The sequence below is a fragment of the Anolis sagrei genome, chromosome 7 (assembly GCF_037176765.1).
Source record: "Anolis sagrei isolate rAnoSag1 chromosome 7, rAnoSag1.mat, whole genome shotgun sequence".
NCBI lineage: Eukaryota > Metazoa > Chordata > Lepidosauria > Squamata > Dactyloidae > Anolis > Anolis sagrei.
The window spans coordinates 42984048-42999962 of NC_090027.1; the positions used below are offsets into that span (position 1 = coordinate 42984048).

General features: G+C 53.0%; 1 protein-coding gene across 5 annotated transcripts in view; it reads left to right on the forward strand.

Annotated features, from left to right (window-relative positions):
• The first annotated feature begins 491 nt into the window (after nucleotides 1–491).
• CEP164 (centrosomal protein 164) overlaps nucleotides 492–15915 on the forward strand; it is a 31443-nt gene continuing 16019 nt past the window's right edge. Inside the window, exons 1-17 of one of the 5 annotated variants that reach the window (XM_067470821.1) lie at nucleotides 492–712; nucleotides 808–919; nucleotides 3383–3611; nucleotides 4861–6231; nucleotides 8211–8336; nucleotides 8604–8681; nucleotides 10055–10146; nucleotides 10415–10508; nucleotides 10548–10624; nucleotides 10802–10933; nucleotides 11424–11607; nucleotides 12610–12687; nucleotides 12766–12897; nucleotides 13497–13619; nucleotides 14508–14651; nucleotides 14760–14834; nucleotides 15068–15136. In XM_067470821.1, coding sequence (XP_067326922.1) covers nucleotides 616–712; nucleotides 808–919; nucleotides 3383–3611; nucleotides 4861–6231; nucleotides 8211–8336; nucleotides 8604–8681; nucleotides 10055–10146; nucleotides 10415–10508; nucleotides 10548–10624; nucleotides 10802–10933; nucleotides 11424–11607; nucleotides 12610–12687; nucleotides 12766–12897; nucleotides 13497–13619; nucleotides 14508–14651; nucleotides 14760–14834; nucleotides 15068–15136 — 3213 coding nt within the window. In that variant the 5' untranslated portion in view covers nucleotides 492–615. Of the gene's footprint in view, nucleotides 713–807; nucleotides 920–3382; nucleotides 3612–4860; nucleotides 6232–8210; nucleotides 8337–8603; nucleotides 8682–10054; nucleotides 10147–10414; nucleotides 10625–10801; nucleotides 10934–11423; nucleotides 11608–12609; nucleotides 12688–12765; nucleotides 12898–13496; nucleotides 13620–14507; nucleotides 14652–14759; nucleotides 14835–15067; nucleotides 15137–15915 lie in introns of all 5 variants that reach the window. The other 4 variants (XM_060787551.2, XM_067470820.1, XM_060787549.2 and 1 more) reach the window with 4 other exon arrangements.

The window sequence follows — 15915 nt, forward strand, 5'->3', positions numbered from 1 at the left end:
ACTGACCACCTGCTGCAATGCAACCTGAGCCCTGCCACATGCACCATGGATGGAGGACCTTCTTGCGGCAACACGAGAGGCACTCCATCCCCAGTTTGGGTATCAGCCAGCACGTCAACGACTTAAATCAAGAAATAGTTTTCTAAGAGCTACAGATACACTTGCTGGAACACCTCAGCAAGTGAGAGTCCAAAAGTGGCAGGCTTTGAGATGGTAGGACATTGGATCAACTACCAAACTTGCAAATTCTGTGTTTTGTCTGTTTGTTTGTTTTGTTCTGTTAGAAATGTAATATAATTGGCTGGTTGTCCTGACAAGAGAAATAAATAAAACAAATAGTCCAAAACGCCTGGAGGGAGGGCTCAAGTTTGCCCAAGGCTGGGATCGCCTCTGAGGGGGAGGTCAATGGGGAGGGGGCGGGGCCATGTCTTTCCTGGGTGTTGTGGCCCCGCCCCCTTTTCCTCCTTTCCCTGGCCTCGCGAGAGCCAGTGCGCCTGCGCGGAAGTAAGCGCCTCGCTGCCATAGCAACCGACGCCCCTCCTCTCCTTTTCCCGCTGGCCTTCCCTCCCTGCCTTCCTTCCTTTCCGGCGCAGAGCGGCGGCAAGGAGAGGCGGCATGGCGGGCCCGGTAGCGGCGGCGGCAGCGCTACGGATCGGGGACCAGCTCATCCTGGAGGAGGACTACGACGAGGCCTACATCCCCAGCCAGAGAGGTCGGCCTGCCCTGCCTTGCCTGCCTGCCTGACTGACTTCCGCCTTCCTTCCTCCCTTCCCCACTTCCGGTGCTAACCGGGCTCTTTCCCCGCAGAGATCCAGGAGTTCGCGCGCGTGATCGGGATCGACCCGGAGGCCGAGCCGGAGCTGCTGTGGCTGGCACGGGAGGGCATCGTCGCCCCGCTGCCCGCAGAGTGGAAGCCCTGGTGAGCCCCCAAAGGGCATCTAGCCCGACCCCCATGCAGTCAGGCAGGAAAACAACACCCAAACCCTCCCCACAGATGGCCAGCCAAGCCCTGATAATATTCACACAATCCTAGAGACCCCAAAGGGCATCCAGTCCAACCCCTACCATGCCAGGCGGAAAGACACCACTTAAACCCTCCCTACAGATGGCCATCCAAGCCCTGATAATAGTGACACAATCCTAGAGTCCCCAAAGGGCATCTAGTCCAACCCTCGTCCTGCCAGGCTGGAAAACATGCTGCCAGGCAGAAAAAAACACCACCCAAACCCTCCCGACAGATGGCCATCCAAGCTCTGCTAATTGTGATAGCATCCTGGAGGTCCCAAAGGGCATCTAGTCCAACCCCCATCCTGCCAGGCTGTAAGACACCATCCAAGCCCTCCTGACAGATGGTCATCTAAGGTCTGATAATAATGATAGAATCCTAGAATCCCCAAAGGGCATCTAGTCCAACCCCCATCCTGCCAGGAAGGATGACACCACCCAAGCTCTCTCGACAGATGGCCATCTAAGCTCTGCGAATCTTGATACCATCCTAGAGGCCCTAAAGGCATCTAGTCCAACCCCTACCATGCCAGGCGTAAAGACACCACCCAAACCCTCCTGACAGATGGCCATCCAAGCTCTACTAATCATGATAGAAAAATAAAGAAAATACAACTGTTTTGGTTCACTCCTGACACAATAAGTAAAATAAATAGGAAGGAGGACACCATCCAAGCCCTCCTGGCAGATGGCCATCCAGGCTCTGCTAATAATAATAGAATCATAGGGCTGGAAGGGCCCCCCAAAAGGCATCCAGTCCAACCCCCCATCCAGCCAGGAAGGAGGACACCACCCAAACCCTCCCGACAGATGGCCATCCAAGCTCTGCTAATTGTGATAGCATCCTGGAGGTCCCAAAGGGCATCTAGTCCAACCCCCATCCTGCCAGGCTGTAAGACACCATCCAAGCCCTCCTGACAGATGGTCATCTAAGGTCTGATAATAATGATAGAATCCTAGAATCCCCAAAGGGCATCTAGTCCAACCCCCATCCTGCCAGGAAGGATGACACCACCCAAGCTCTCTCGACAGATGGCCATCTAAGCTCTGCGAATCTTGATACCATCCTAGAGGCCCTAAAGGCATCTAGTCCAACCCCTACCATGCCAGGCGTAAAGACACCACCCAAACCCTCCTGACAGATGGCCATCCAAGCTCTACTAATCATGATAGAAAAATAAAGAAAATACAACTGTTTTGGTTCACTCCTGACACAATAAGTAAAATAAATAGGAAGGAGGACACCATCCAAGCCCTCCTGGCAGATGGCCATCCAGGCTCTGCTAATAATAATAGAATCATAGGGCTGGAAGGGCCCCCCAAAAGGCATCCAGTCCAACCCCCCATCCAGCCAGGAAGGAGGACACCACCCAAACCCTCCCGACAGATGGCCATCCAAGCTCTGCTAATTGTGATAGCATCCTGGAGGTCCCAAAGGGCATCTAGTCCAACCCCCATCCTGCCAGGCTGTAAGACACCATCCAAGCCCTCCTGACAGATGGCCATCCAAGCTCTGCTAATAGTGATAGAATCCTAGAGTTGGAAGGGTCCCCCAAAGGGCATCCAGTCCAACCCCCACCATGCCAGGCAGGGAAAGCACCACCCAAGCCCTCTTTACAGATGCCCATCCAAGCTCTGTTGATATAAGAATAGAATTCTAGAGATGGAAGGGGCCCCCAAACGCCATCTAGGCCAATCCCCGTCCTGCTGGGCTGGAAGACACCACCCAAGCTCTTCCGACAGATGGCCATCCAAGCTTTGCAAATAAGGATAGAATCCTAGAGTCAGAAGGGTCCCCCAAAGGCCATCCTATCCAACCCCCATTTTGCCAGGAAGGAGAAGCACAATCAGATCACTCTCAACAGGTGGGCGTCCATCCCGCCTCATTAAGCTGTATCTCTGACATTGGAGAGGGTTGGCTGGTGTCTGCTGGAAGAGCACTTTGGTTTTCTCGATGTTCAATGACAGGCCGAGCTTCTCGGATGCTTCTGTGAAGGTGTTTAGAGTGGCTTGTAGGTCTTCTTCTGAATGCGCACAGACGATGTTGTCATCAGCATACTGGAGTTCTATAACAGATGTTGTTGTAACGTTGGTTTTGGCTTTCAGTCTGCTGAGGTTAAATAGATAAAATAAATAGATGATTTCCACTCTGGTTTGAAGCTTCCCATCAACAAGATGAAGTATCATAGTAATGAAGATGGAGAATAAGGTTGAGGCAAGAACACATCCCTGTTTGACACCCAATTCCACCTTAAATGGGTCGCTTTGGGAGCCATTGCTGTCCAAGACTCTTGCCATCATGTCAATGATATCCTTGGGGTGTCCCAAGAATGCGGAGTTGGTCATGGCCTGCCCCTTTTCTTCACTCTCTCTGCAGCCAGGACGTGACGGGGGACATCTACTACTTCAACTTCGCCACCGGCCAGTCCAGCTGGGACCATCCCTGCGATGAACGCTACCGGCAGCTGGTGGCCCAAGAGCGGGAGCGGCGCCTGGACCCCGGGGGAGGAGGGGGAGGGGGAGGCGGCCTCCAGAAGAGACCCGGAAAACAGCGCAAGAAGGACAAGCGGAAGAAGAAGGGCGAGGAAATACTGCTGCTGAAGCGGGTGAGCCAGGCTGTCCTCTGTGTTGGCATGGGCCAACTTCTGTCATCCTCCAGGCAATTTGGACATAGAGTCATAGAATCCTAGAGTTGGAATAGACCTCCTGGGCCATCATCCAGTCCAACCCCATTCTGCCAAGAAGCAGGAATAATGCATTCAAAGCACCCCTGACAGATGGCCATCCAGCCTCTGTTTAAAAGCTTCCAAAGAAGGAGCCTCCACCACACTCCCTCCGGGGCAGAGAGTTCCACTGCTGAACAGCTCCCACAGTCAGGAAGCTCTTAGATCATAGTATCCTAGACTTGGAAGAGACCTGGTGGGCCATCCAGTCCAACCCCATTCGGCCAAGAAGCAGGACAACCCATTCAAAGCACCCCCAACAGATGGCCATCCAGGCTCTGTTTAAAAGCCTCCACAGAAGGAGCCTCCACCACACTCCAGGGCAGAGAGTTCCACTGCTGAACGGCTCCCACAGTCAGGAAGTTCTTCCTCATGTTCAGATGGAATCTCTTTTCTTGTAGTTTAAAGCCATTGTTTTGCATCCTAGTCTTCAGGGAAGCAGAAAACAAGCTTGCTCCCTCCTCCCTATGACTTCCTCTCACATATTTATACATGGCTATCATGTCTCCTCTCAGCCTATTCTTCTGCAGGCTAAACATGCCTAGCTCTTTAAGCCGCTCCTCATAGGGCTTGTTCTCCAGACCCTTGATCATTTTAGTCGCCCTCCTCTGGACAAATTCCAGCTTAGAGTCAATATCTCTCTTGAATTGTGGTGCCCAGAATTGGACACAATATTCCAGGTAAAGTAGATTGTTAGGTGTCTTGTGTCCAAATTTGGTGTCAATTTGTCCAGTGCAGTGATTCTCAATCTGGGATCCCCAGATGTTTTAGGCCTTCAACTCCCAGAAATCCTAACAGCTGGTCAACTGGCTGGGATTTCTGGGAGTTGTAGGCCAAAAACATCTGGGGACCCCAGGTTGAGAAATACTGGTCCAGTGGCTTTTGAGTTCTGTTAATCCCACAAACGAACATTGCATTTTTATTTATATAGATAAACATTTTGTGACGACTCTGCATGTTTGCCTCCTAATCTCTCAATTCATTGCAGCCACATCACAGGGCACTTCACGCTCTGCTCAGTAGGGATCTGATACTCAACTTTTGTATTCTGTTAGTTTTTTGGATGCTCTCCTTTATTTTAGGGACCTTTCCTAACCCAATACACCTGTGCTTTGCCTGTTTCTCTGCCCAGGAGGTGCAGTCGGAGTCGGGTCTCCTCCCCTCGGCCTCCTTCTACCGAACGCTCTCACCGGCCTCCTCCTCGGGCAGGGCCAGCCCCGACCTCGAGCCGCAGGGCAGCCTGACCGCGAGGCAGGAGCCCTTCCTGAGGGGCCCGAAGGGGAGATCCTCTGCGGTGCCTCTGGAGCCCAGCGACCCTTTGAGGCTCCTCCCGGCCGGTGCCTCGGGCAAACTGCAGCCACTCTCGCTAGCCAAGCCCAGCCGCACACACCAGATCCTCGCAGACGTTGAGAAGATCCTGGGAAGAGCTTCGTCGTCCGCCGGCAGGCACGATGCCGGCCATCCGCCCCGCCAAGACGCCGCCACAGAGGTCCGGTGTGCGGCCGCCGGGGTCTTTTCAGACTCGGAGCTCGAAGACACCGAGAGCCCCCGTGGTGCACAGCGTCACTTCCGGACCCTGAAAGAGCCTCTCCGTGGGGCTCCAGCTGATGACCATTCCCTGGGCACGGAGTCACCCCCAAGGGGAGGCCTCTTGCTGGAGGTTGTGACTCTGGGCAAAGAGCAAGGGGACATCAGTGCTCTCGAAGGACACAGCCCTGTCGATGCCCTCTCGGGAGAGAGAGATGGGAGCCTCCGGCCTGCTGTGGCCGCGGAAGTCCCGACCGCTCGCTCTGCGGCTTCCCTCCAGCCCAGCAGCGCCCAGGACGAAGACGGGGTCTCCCACTCTCTGGGGAATGGGCTACGGCTGCTTGACGGAAGGAGGAGGAAAGGACTCCCAGAGCAACGGCATGCCACAGAACTCGACAGAAGTGGAGGGGAGGCCGGGGAGCAGGGGGCGGCCCCGGTTGCTGTCCCCGGACTGCGGGTGGAGGCCGAGGCTGGAGCGCAGGCCAGTCCTGAGCCCTTTCCCAGCACCAAGGTGGACTCTGGTGGCGGCAGTGTGGGCAGCAGCCTGGTGGACCACCTGGCCTCCCAGGTCCTGGGTGAGGTGGACAACTTCTCCTGGGACCTGCAGAGCTCCCACGACACCGACCGCCCTGCAGATCCCGCGGCCAAGAGGCCCTTCCTGCAAGCCCTTCATTCGCAGACCCACAGCTCCTCGGAGGACCTCTCCGAAAGCGAGTGCTTCTCCGAGGACCAGAAGTTCCACCAGCACATGCTGCACATGGTCAAGAGGTCGCGGAGGGTAAAGCACCCCTTGGCCAAACCCTTCAGCCAATCGCCTGGCGCCGCTCAGGAAGACTCTAGGGAAGCTGTGGTCTCTGGGACTGGGAGTCCAAGAGGGCCGCTCTCTGCTGCGAAGGAGCCGGAAGAAAGGGAGCCCTCGCTCGCGGAGAAGGGCAGCCGGACTGCGTTTGCACCGCAAGGAGAGAAAGGCGAAGAGGTAGGCGGCTCAGGTATTCTTTCCTGCCTTCTGTTAAGAGCCAGGAGCTGGGAGGGAGGGCAGGCTGGCTTCTGGTTTCCCCCTGATCTTGCTCCCAGGAATGATGCCTGATGGGTCCTCCCTGTTGTTAAGGCTTCATTGTTAACCTCTTTTGAGAGGAGTTTTCAAGAGAAGAAGGTTTGGATGGGATGGGTTCTCATTTTAGGAGTTCCTTTGGAAAGGTAGCTGCATGCTCACTTCCTGGATCAAAGTACTGCACAGTTATTTATTTATTTATTTATTTGCGGCATTTATATACTGAAGCCTACTAACACTGAGGCCTTTCTCCCACTGAGGTCTTTCTCCTACTGAGGCCTTTCTCCCACTGAGGCCTTCTCACACTGAAGGCTCTCTCAGACTGATGCCTTCGTTCTCCCAGAGCCTCCTCTCACACCGAAATTACACAGGAGCTTCACATAGTAGCTTTACACACAAGGGCTTTAACCTGAGGTTTCTCTCACCAAAGCTTCTCACACCAGGCCTCCTCATACTGAAGCCTTTCTCCCACTGAGGCCTTCTCACACTGAAGGCCCTCTCAGACTGATGCCTTCGCTCTCCCAGAGCCTCCTCTCACACCGAAATTACACAGGAGCTTCACATAGTAGCTTTACACCCAAGGGCTTTAACCTGGGGCTTCTCTCACCAAAGCTCCTCACATCAGGACTTCTCAAATTGAAGTGCTGCCTGATTGTAAGCTGCCTTGTGTCACCTTTGAGTTCGAGAAAGGTGGTATAGAAATATAATATATAAATAAACCTAGGCCTAGTAGCACTGAGGTCTCCCTTACACTGAGGCCTTTCTCCTGCTGAGGCCTACTCACACAGAGCGCTCTCTCAGACTGAGACCTTTCTCCCACTGAGGCCTGCTCACACAGGGTGCTCTCTCAGAATGAAGCCTTTCTCCCGCTAAGGCCTTCTCACATAGAGCGCTCTCTCAGACTGAGGTCTTTCTCCCACTGAGACCTGCTCAGACAGAGCGCTCTCTCAGACTGAGGCCTTTCTCCCGCTGAGGCCTGCTCACATAGAGCACTCTCTCAGAACGAAGCCTTTCTCCCGCTAAGGCCTTCTCACATAGAGCGCTCTCTCAGACTGAGGTCTTTCTCCCACTGAGACCTGCTCAGACAGAGCGCTCTCTCAGACTGAGGCCTTTCTCCCGCTGAGGCCTGCTCACATAGAGCACTCTCTCAGAATGAAGCCTTTCTCCCGCTAAGGCCTTCTCACACAGAGCGCTCTCTCAGACTGAGACCTTTCTCCCACTGAGGCCTGCTCACACAGGGTGCTCTCTCAGAATGAAGCCTTTCTCCCGCTAAGGCCTTCTCACATAGAGCGCTCTCTCAGACTGAGGGCTTTCTCCCGCTGAGGCCTGCTCACATAGAGCACTCTCTCAGACTGAGACCTTTCTCCCGCTGAGGCCTGCTCACATAGAGCGCTCTCTCAGACTGAGGCCTTTCTCCTGCTGAGGCCGGGTCACATAGAGCGCTCTCCCAGACTGAGGCCTTTCTCCCACTAAGGCCTTCTCACATAGAACGCTCTCTCAGACTGAGGCCTTTCTCCTGCTGAGGCCTGCTCACATAGAGCGCTCTCTCAGACTGAGACCTTTCTCCTGCTGAGGCCTGCTCACATAGAGCGCTCTCTCAGACTGAGGCCTTTCTCCTGCTGAGGCCGGCTCACATAGAACGCTCTCTCAGACTGAGGTCTTTCTCCTGCTGAGGCGTGCTCACACAGGACACTCTCTCAGACTGAGGCCTTTCTCCCACTGAGGCCAGCTCACACAGAGTGTTCTCTCAGACTGAGGTCTTTCTCCTGCTGAGGCCGGCTCACATAGAGCGCTCTGTCAGACTGAGGCCTTTCTCCCGCTGAGGCCTGCTCACACAGGGTGCTCTCTCAGGCTGAGTCCTTGCTAATATTTAATATTTCTGACACTTTCTTTGTATTCCGTAGCCTGACAGCTGCAGAAGAGGCGTGTGTGAATCAGTGGCCCAGGAAAAAGCAGCAGAAGCAGCCTCTGCCTTGGACCTGTTGCTGTCCGACAACAGTGTGGAGAAGGAAGACGACAGCATCAGTGAGGTAGAGGAGCCTTGTCCCATTCATCCTCCCAATAGCCTTTGGATGGAGGTCCCCCTTCTTCTCTGGTCCCTGGTTCCAGGCTGATCTCTTGCAGATGCATCCTTGCTTCAGAGGTGGGAGACCAGTGGGTGCAAATCCACTGGAAGGGCTTTCTCCCCACACAACAACCCCAGGGTGAGGTGGAGAGCCTCTTTTGTATCATTCTGGGTCCGTTCTTGGAGAAGAGGGGCTTGGAGCAGGCAGTAGCAGACCCTCCTCGCCTTTCAGGGCCCGCGGAGAGGAGCCCGGCTCCTCAGGAATCTCCACGTGGACGTCAGTGCCCTGGGCTCTGGCTCCGACGATGAGGTGGGTGCTTCCTGTGTCCAGAGGTGAGGGAGTGCCTTCCCTTGCTGAGCCAGGCTTCTCAAGGTCGCGGGTGATCATGATAACAATTATAATTATAATAATGTGTTTCTTCAGTTGTAAGATACACCTGCAATTCTAAGATACACCCCATTTTGAGAGATGTTTGTCTAGGGAAGAAAGTGTGTCTAAGACTGGAAATAATAATAATACCCACCTCTCCTTATGGCTCGAGGCAGGGCACAACGTTGTGAAAATACATCTGTAACAGCACATATTCCAATACACACATAATTAAAAGGCATTGTTGGGTGAGAAGGCTTATCAACGAAGGCCCTCCCCATGAATGTATAGCAGAGTAACTTATTAACAGTGTCGTAACCCAGGATCAGTAGCCCAAAGTAATAAAAAGAACAAAAACATACAGACCAATGTTTTCTCTTCCATAGGAGGCTTTTCTTTATAGCAAAATAATATAGTTGTACTATTTACAAGAACAAGGTTTCAGTAACACAAAGTTCTTTATACTTCCTTCTTTGCTTCCACGCTGGGCTTCTTTCTCATGTAGATAAACAGCTTCATTCTCACAGAGCCTCTCCTCACACCAAAGTTACACAGGAGCTTCATACAGTAGCTTTTTACGCAGCAGTCTTCACACTGAGGCTTCTCTCACCAAAGCCTCTCATACCAGGCTTTCTCAAACTGAGACCTACTTACACCAAGGCCTACCTCACACTGAGGCCTACTAACACACTGAGGCTCTTCTCCCACTGAGACCTCTGACAGACTAAAGCCTTTCTCCCGCTGAACACCGGCCTTCTCATACCGAGGCCTCTCAGTCTGACTTCTCTCTCATACTGAGGCCTCTCAGTGGCTCCTCTCTCACACTGAGGCCTTCTCATACCAAGGCCTCTCAGTTTGACTCCTTTCTCACACTGAGGCCTTCTCATACCGAGGCCTCTCAGTCTGACTCCTCTCTCACACTGAGGCCTTCTCATACCGAGGCCTCTCAGTCTGACTCCTCTCTCACACGGAGGCTTTCTCATTCTGAGGCCTACTAACACACTAGGGCCTATCATACTGAAGCCTCTCTCACTGAGGTCTGCTAACACTGAGCGCTCCCTCTGACTGAGGGCTGGTGATAGAAATGCTGAGTCTGAGGCCAAGCTGCTTATATAGAACTACAGCTTTTCCTGAGTCATTGCATCAATTTAACCCTCACATTTTTGTAATTAAATATACCTAGTTAATTTTTCATATTTCTGACGGGCATGATGCCCAAGTTAATATACAAAGGGTGGCTCTGGCTGCTTCCCATTTCCCTCCAGAAAGGCAAGGCTTTGGCAGACCCTGCGGTGTGTTGCTTCCTCTTGCAGGGAGAAGTCTGGCTGCCCGGAGACGAAGTAAAACTCACGGAAGGCGGCGTGGAAGAGGGCCGGAGCCAAGGGTCAGTCGAGGCACCCAAAAGGTACCCCCCCCCCCCCAGAGAGCACAGACAGAGTGCCCACAAGAGCAGAACCCTCTGATTGGATGTCTGGTTCTCTTGAGCTGTGCATGAACCCTTTCTTCCCTCTCTTCTTTAGCCTTTAAGCTCTGGTGCTGTGGCAGATTGTTTCTGCACCTCTTGCTTTTTCTCCTGGTTGAACTATTGCAGTGGAGGGTGGTGCCTGGGGTCTCCTCGTTGCCCAGTCTGTTCCCAGTGGCCGTTATTGTGGATCTGTTTCCCCTGGTGATAGAAATGCTGAGTCTGAGGCCAAACCAATGATGCCCCGGAAAGAAGAGGGCTCCGCAGAAGACAAAGTGGAGGACGCTTCCGCTGGCAAAGGACAGGCCTTGTCTTTGCAACATGCAAAACAAGCTGCGATCCAGCGCTTCCCGGAACAGCTGCGGCAAGAAGAGGAGGAAGAGACTCAGGGGTTCCATCAGCAGAAGGAGGAGGCCCTTCAGTGAGCTCCAGACACACACACACACCCCAACTCCTTGGGAAAGGGGCTTGGATGATGGGCCCCAATCAAAGGAGAGCCATGCGGACACAGCGCTTGGTCTTCCTCCACATTCAGCGTTGTGCTCCTGTGGCAGCAAGGAGCTGGCTTCAAGCTGAGACCCTCCTCCTTGTCCCTTAGATCCTTGAAATGTGAGCTGGAGAATGCCAGGCGGGAAGAAGAGCGGAGCCTGCGGGAGAAGGCCCTTCAGGAGCTAGAGGCACTCCGTACCCAAATCTGTTCTGAAACGGAGGCAGAGAAGGAGAGGCTCAGGTACCCACCTCAGTTGGCTGTAACATTGCCTGGCATCTCCTTCCTTCATTCCATCTCTTATCTATGACAGTATATCTTTCTATTTCCTTGCAACCCAACAGCCCCTTGATGAACCTTCCAACTGGTAATTGTAAGGGAGGGCATCCTTTTAAGTGGGAAACATGCATAGCCTTTGCCAGCTGCCTGAGGAAGGGCAGCAGCCACAGTAACCTTTCCACAGAAGCAACAGGCGAGGCGGGAGAACCCCGAAAACGAGCCCCTGTACAGGTGTTTCGGTGTCCAAATGATGGGTGCCATGGCCATGGAGACACCCCGCGCAGGTGTTCCAGCAGCCGGGCAATGGGTGGTGCTGCTTGTTAAAGGCATTGTCAGTGTTAAGAGGCTGCTTTTCTGACAGCAGAAGCTGGGCCCCATATTTCAGCCTCCGGACACTTGTCCTCTGGTGCTGAAGAGGAGACATTCTCTTCCTGAGCCACTCTCTTCCTGACAGGGAGGAACTGGAGTCCCTTCGGCGGTCGGAGGAGCAGGCACTGAGGGAGGAGGCGCGCCTTTCCCTGGAACGGATGAAGCGAGAGGCGGAGGCTGCTCAGGAGGCCCAGGAGGCAGAGCTGGAGCAGGACCTCCAGAAAGCCGTGAGCGAGCGGAAGGAAAGACTGTGCCAGGAAAAGGAGGCGGTGAGGAGGTTCTTCATCTCTGTCTGCTTGCCTGCCCCATGCCAGAGCATTGCCCATAAGAAGCCCGGAAGCTGGCCACCAGAGAGAGGGCATGGCTGCCCCAGAGGCACAGGCTGTCACATATAGTAGCACTGCCAGGGCTCTCTCTTGGCTCTCGTCTTCATTCATAAACCATTTTCTGAGTTGGCAGGGAATTCCATAATTTCCACTTAGCATGGTGCCATCTGGTTTTCATCCCTGTACTGTTTTAGTGGGTGACTTTCTTCCATTTTACTCTTTGGCCCTTCTAATTGTGAGTTAAGGTCCTCCAAATATCATTGCCTTTTCTCAGAGGACAGTTGTTCAGTCCCATAACTGCTTGGTACAGTCTCAGTGTTTTTCTTTTAGGTCAGGCCATCATTAAAGTAACAATATGTCCATTTAATTTTAACATGTTTATCCCATTGGAAAGGGCTCTCAAAAGGTCCAAGCAGGCTTTCTTGTAGATTATACCTCTTAAACCAACTTGTTTTTTTCCTTTTTGGTAAATGTTGAAAATCTCGTCTGGCTCTGCCATCTCCTTTTTGTTTGAGATGTAAGTCAGCCCCATTTTTTAAAAAAAATGCGGTGATAATTGCCTATAAAACACCCTTGAAGGGGTATTATGCCTCATAACATCTCCAAATGTGATAGAAATGGTCTTAAATGGCCCCCAAAAGATGGAAACTTGAACATTGAGGGCTATGTGAAAGGATCCTGTCATTCTCTGGAAGATTGGGAGTTGACCACCCAGTTTGTGTGTGTGTTGTGTGTTTGAGTCAACTGTACAGCACTCGCCAGTTTTATTTGAACGCTTTGGCCATTTCCACACCCATAGCCTCTTTTTATAGCACTACTTTACTTTTGTTCTCACCTATCACTCCCGGTCATTTTGCCCAAGGGACAATCCTTAGAGGGCCTTGCAACCCTGCCCCTCCATTTTGGGAACAGGCCGCTGATGTGGGATCCTCTCTTCTTTTCCAGGCCCTACAACAACTAGAAGCCCAGTTTGCTGTAGAGACCGAGCTGCAGAGAGTGGCGGCCCAGGAAGTGCACGAGAAGGTACAGTGCTGGTGGCCTTTGCCTCCTTCCGTTTCCAGGCCCAAGCCTCCATTGATCCTCTTTGTGCTCTTTGCACAGGCCCTCTCTGCACTCCAAAGGCAGATAGCAGAGGCTCAGCAAAAGGCAGAGGCAGAATTGCAGGAGGAGCTGGAATGCGCAGAGCAACAAGTGCAGCGGAAGAGGCATCAAGTGGCAGAATACGACCGAGAGGTAAAGAGGGCTGGACCAAAGCGCATTGCCATCCCACAGCTCAGCGGCTCTGAGTTGGAGTGACATCTGTGACACCTGGCTAAACTGTCCACTGAGGTCAAGGCAACAGAATTGTCCCTCACAGCCTTTTCATCTGGGTTGGGTGTCCAAGAGGGTCTCAGAAAGACCTGGGAGCTTCCTTCCAAAGAGGGTGCCATCAAGGAGGTGAGAGAGAGGCCTGGAATCCTCTTGTGGGATCCCAGTCAGATGAGGAATGCCAGTTGAAAGCACAGGGACTTACGAAGCACTGCAGGGAAGCAGCAGGAAGGACGAGGCCCTTGCACCATTGCAGGACAGCGGTAGTGTCCTTCCGTGGTTGCCCAGGGCACTGCCAGTGGTCTCAGAGTGGCACAGCTTGTGCAAGAGACACCCCTTACTCCTGATCCATGGGCCATTGTGCTGGGTCTCAGAGGAGTGACACCATAAAGGCCCTTGAAGACCACCTGCTTCTTGGAGAATCCTAAAGTTGGAAGGGACCTGGTCTGGTCTCTCCTGTGGCTTTTTGTGAGGAAGAAAGTGCCATTCGCCCAGGAAGGCCTTGTGTTTTGCTGCCTCCTCAGCTCAGTGACCTCCTGAGGGAGAAGCGGCAGGAAGTGGAGCGGGATCACACGAAGCGGCTGGAGAAGGTGCAGGAGGCACACCGGGAGGCCTTGGCAGAGATCCAGGTGCAGCACCAGGAGGAGGTGAGCCCTGAGGGCAGACCTGTTGAGCGAGTGGGCTTATTGACAAAAGACACTTCCCACTTATTAGTAGCAGCATGACCCAGCACCGGTAGCCAATGTGATTAAAAGAACAACAATACACAGGCTAACATTATATCTTCTGTAGGAGGCTTTTCATTATAGAAAATAATATGGTTGCACTATTTACAAGAACAAGGTTCCCATAACACAAACAAAGTTCTTTATACTTCCTTCTTTGCTTCCACACTGGGCTTCGTTCTCATGCAGATAAATAGCTTCGCTCTCACAGAGCCTCTTCTCACACTGAACTTACACAGGAGCTTCACACAGGAGCTTTATACACACAACAGCCTTCTCACACTGAAGCTCCACACACAATGGCCTTCAACTGGGGTTTCTCTCACCAAAACTACTCACACCACACCTTCTCATACTGAGGTGCATTTAAACGGAGGCCTTTCTCCCACTGAGGCCTTCTCACACTGAGGGCTCTCTCAGACTGACGCCTCTCTCCCACTGAGGTGAACTAACTAACACTGAGGCCTACCCATACTGAGGCCTACTAACACACTGAAGCCCTTCTCCCACAGAGACCTCTCACAGACTGAGGGCTACTAAGCTACAGGCACACCTGCTTATATTGAACTGCAGCTTTTTCTGAGTCATTACATCCATTTAACCCTATCAGTGCTTTACTCACGTTTTTGTAACTAAAAATAATATTTAATATTTCGGACAAGACCTAGGGGTCTTGTTGCCAGCAAGGAAGTGGGTGCCATGATTCCTTGTGGGACAGTGAGGCCCAGAAATTGGGGGGAGGGGGTGGTCAGGAGCAAAACCGGCTGGCCTCCTGACTGAGAGTGGACCACTGTGCTCTGTCTGTGGCAGGAGAGGAGGCGGCGGGAGGAACTGCAGAGCCAGCTGCAGGAGGAGCGGGAGCACCTGAGAGCCAGCCACGAAGCTGAGGTGGAAGCCTTGCGGAGGAAGCACGCCGAGCAGTTGAGGGACCTGTGCAGGAGCCAAAAGGAAGAGGTACCGGGGGCCGGGGGCAGGCCAGCTTCCTTTGGAGAACATGGGAATCCACCCCCCCCCCCCCCCCCCGGCAGAGGCTCAGGCTCTCCCTTGGATCTCTTTACACAGGAGGAAAAGACGGCCTTGGAAAGGGAGTTCCGAGTTCAGGAGGCGCAGGCAAAAGCTGCCCAGCTCCAAGCCCAGGTGAGAGGGTCTGGGGCCTTTGGGGGAGGATCCTTCTTTTGGAGCCTCCCTTCCTCCTGCTGCTGCCCTTGCACAGAAGTCCTTTGTCATGGAAGTATTGCCAGGCACCCCTTGCAGCATCTTGCTGCCTCATTTTGGGAAGGAAGTGGCTATGGTGACAGAACCTGGAGGCCCACCAAACTGGCAAACTCTTTGGTCACCACTGCATACTCCCTGTCTCTTTCTCTGGGCAGGAAGAGGCCTGGAAGAGAAGGAAACAGCAGCTCTTGGAGGAGGAGAAGCAACTGGAGCAACAGAGGAAGGTGTGTCCATTCTTCCAGCTCTGACAAGGGTGGGGCAACAGTGGCCAGGACATCCACCTGCCTCTCCAAGCTAGGCCTTGGGTCTCACACCCCCTACAGCTCTGGAGTAGAGGAAGTGCCCTGCTGGCCAGGGGAAGAAAACAATTGCTGTGGGCAGTCATTTATTTATTTATTTACTCTGCTTATATACCGCCGTTCCCAGCCCGAGGGCGACTCACAGCTGTTTACACAATAAGAACAGCAAAAATTCAACGATATAATATAAAAAACAGTTAACTACCTAATACATTACACAATTAGTAAACAATTACTACAGTAACTATTCACTATCGTCTCATCATCAGAAAACATGATCCAAATTTGTCATCCATTGTTCCGTTCCTATGTTCATTAACCAATCATTGCACTAATTATTCGAACGCCTGCTCAAACAGCCAGGTCTTCACTTTTTTGCGGAATACCATTAGAGATGGTGCTAGTCTAATGTCCGTGGGAAGGGCGTTCCACAGCCGAGGAGCCACCACCGAGAAGGCCCTATCTCTTGTCCCCGCCAGCCGTGCCTGTGAGGCAGGCGGGATCGAGAGCAGGGACTCCCCGGAAGATCTCAAAGTCCTGGTGGGTTCATAGGCAGAGATGCGGTCAGATAGGTAGCTTGGGCCGGAACCGTTTAGGGCTTTAAAGGCCAACAGCTGCCCCTTCCACCCCTGCCATCTCCCTCCATGTTGAGACTGAGAGGCAATGAAAGGGCTTCTCGCTGGCAGAGACATGAGTTTGGAGGC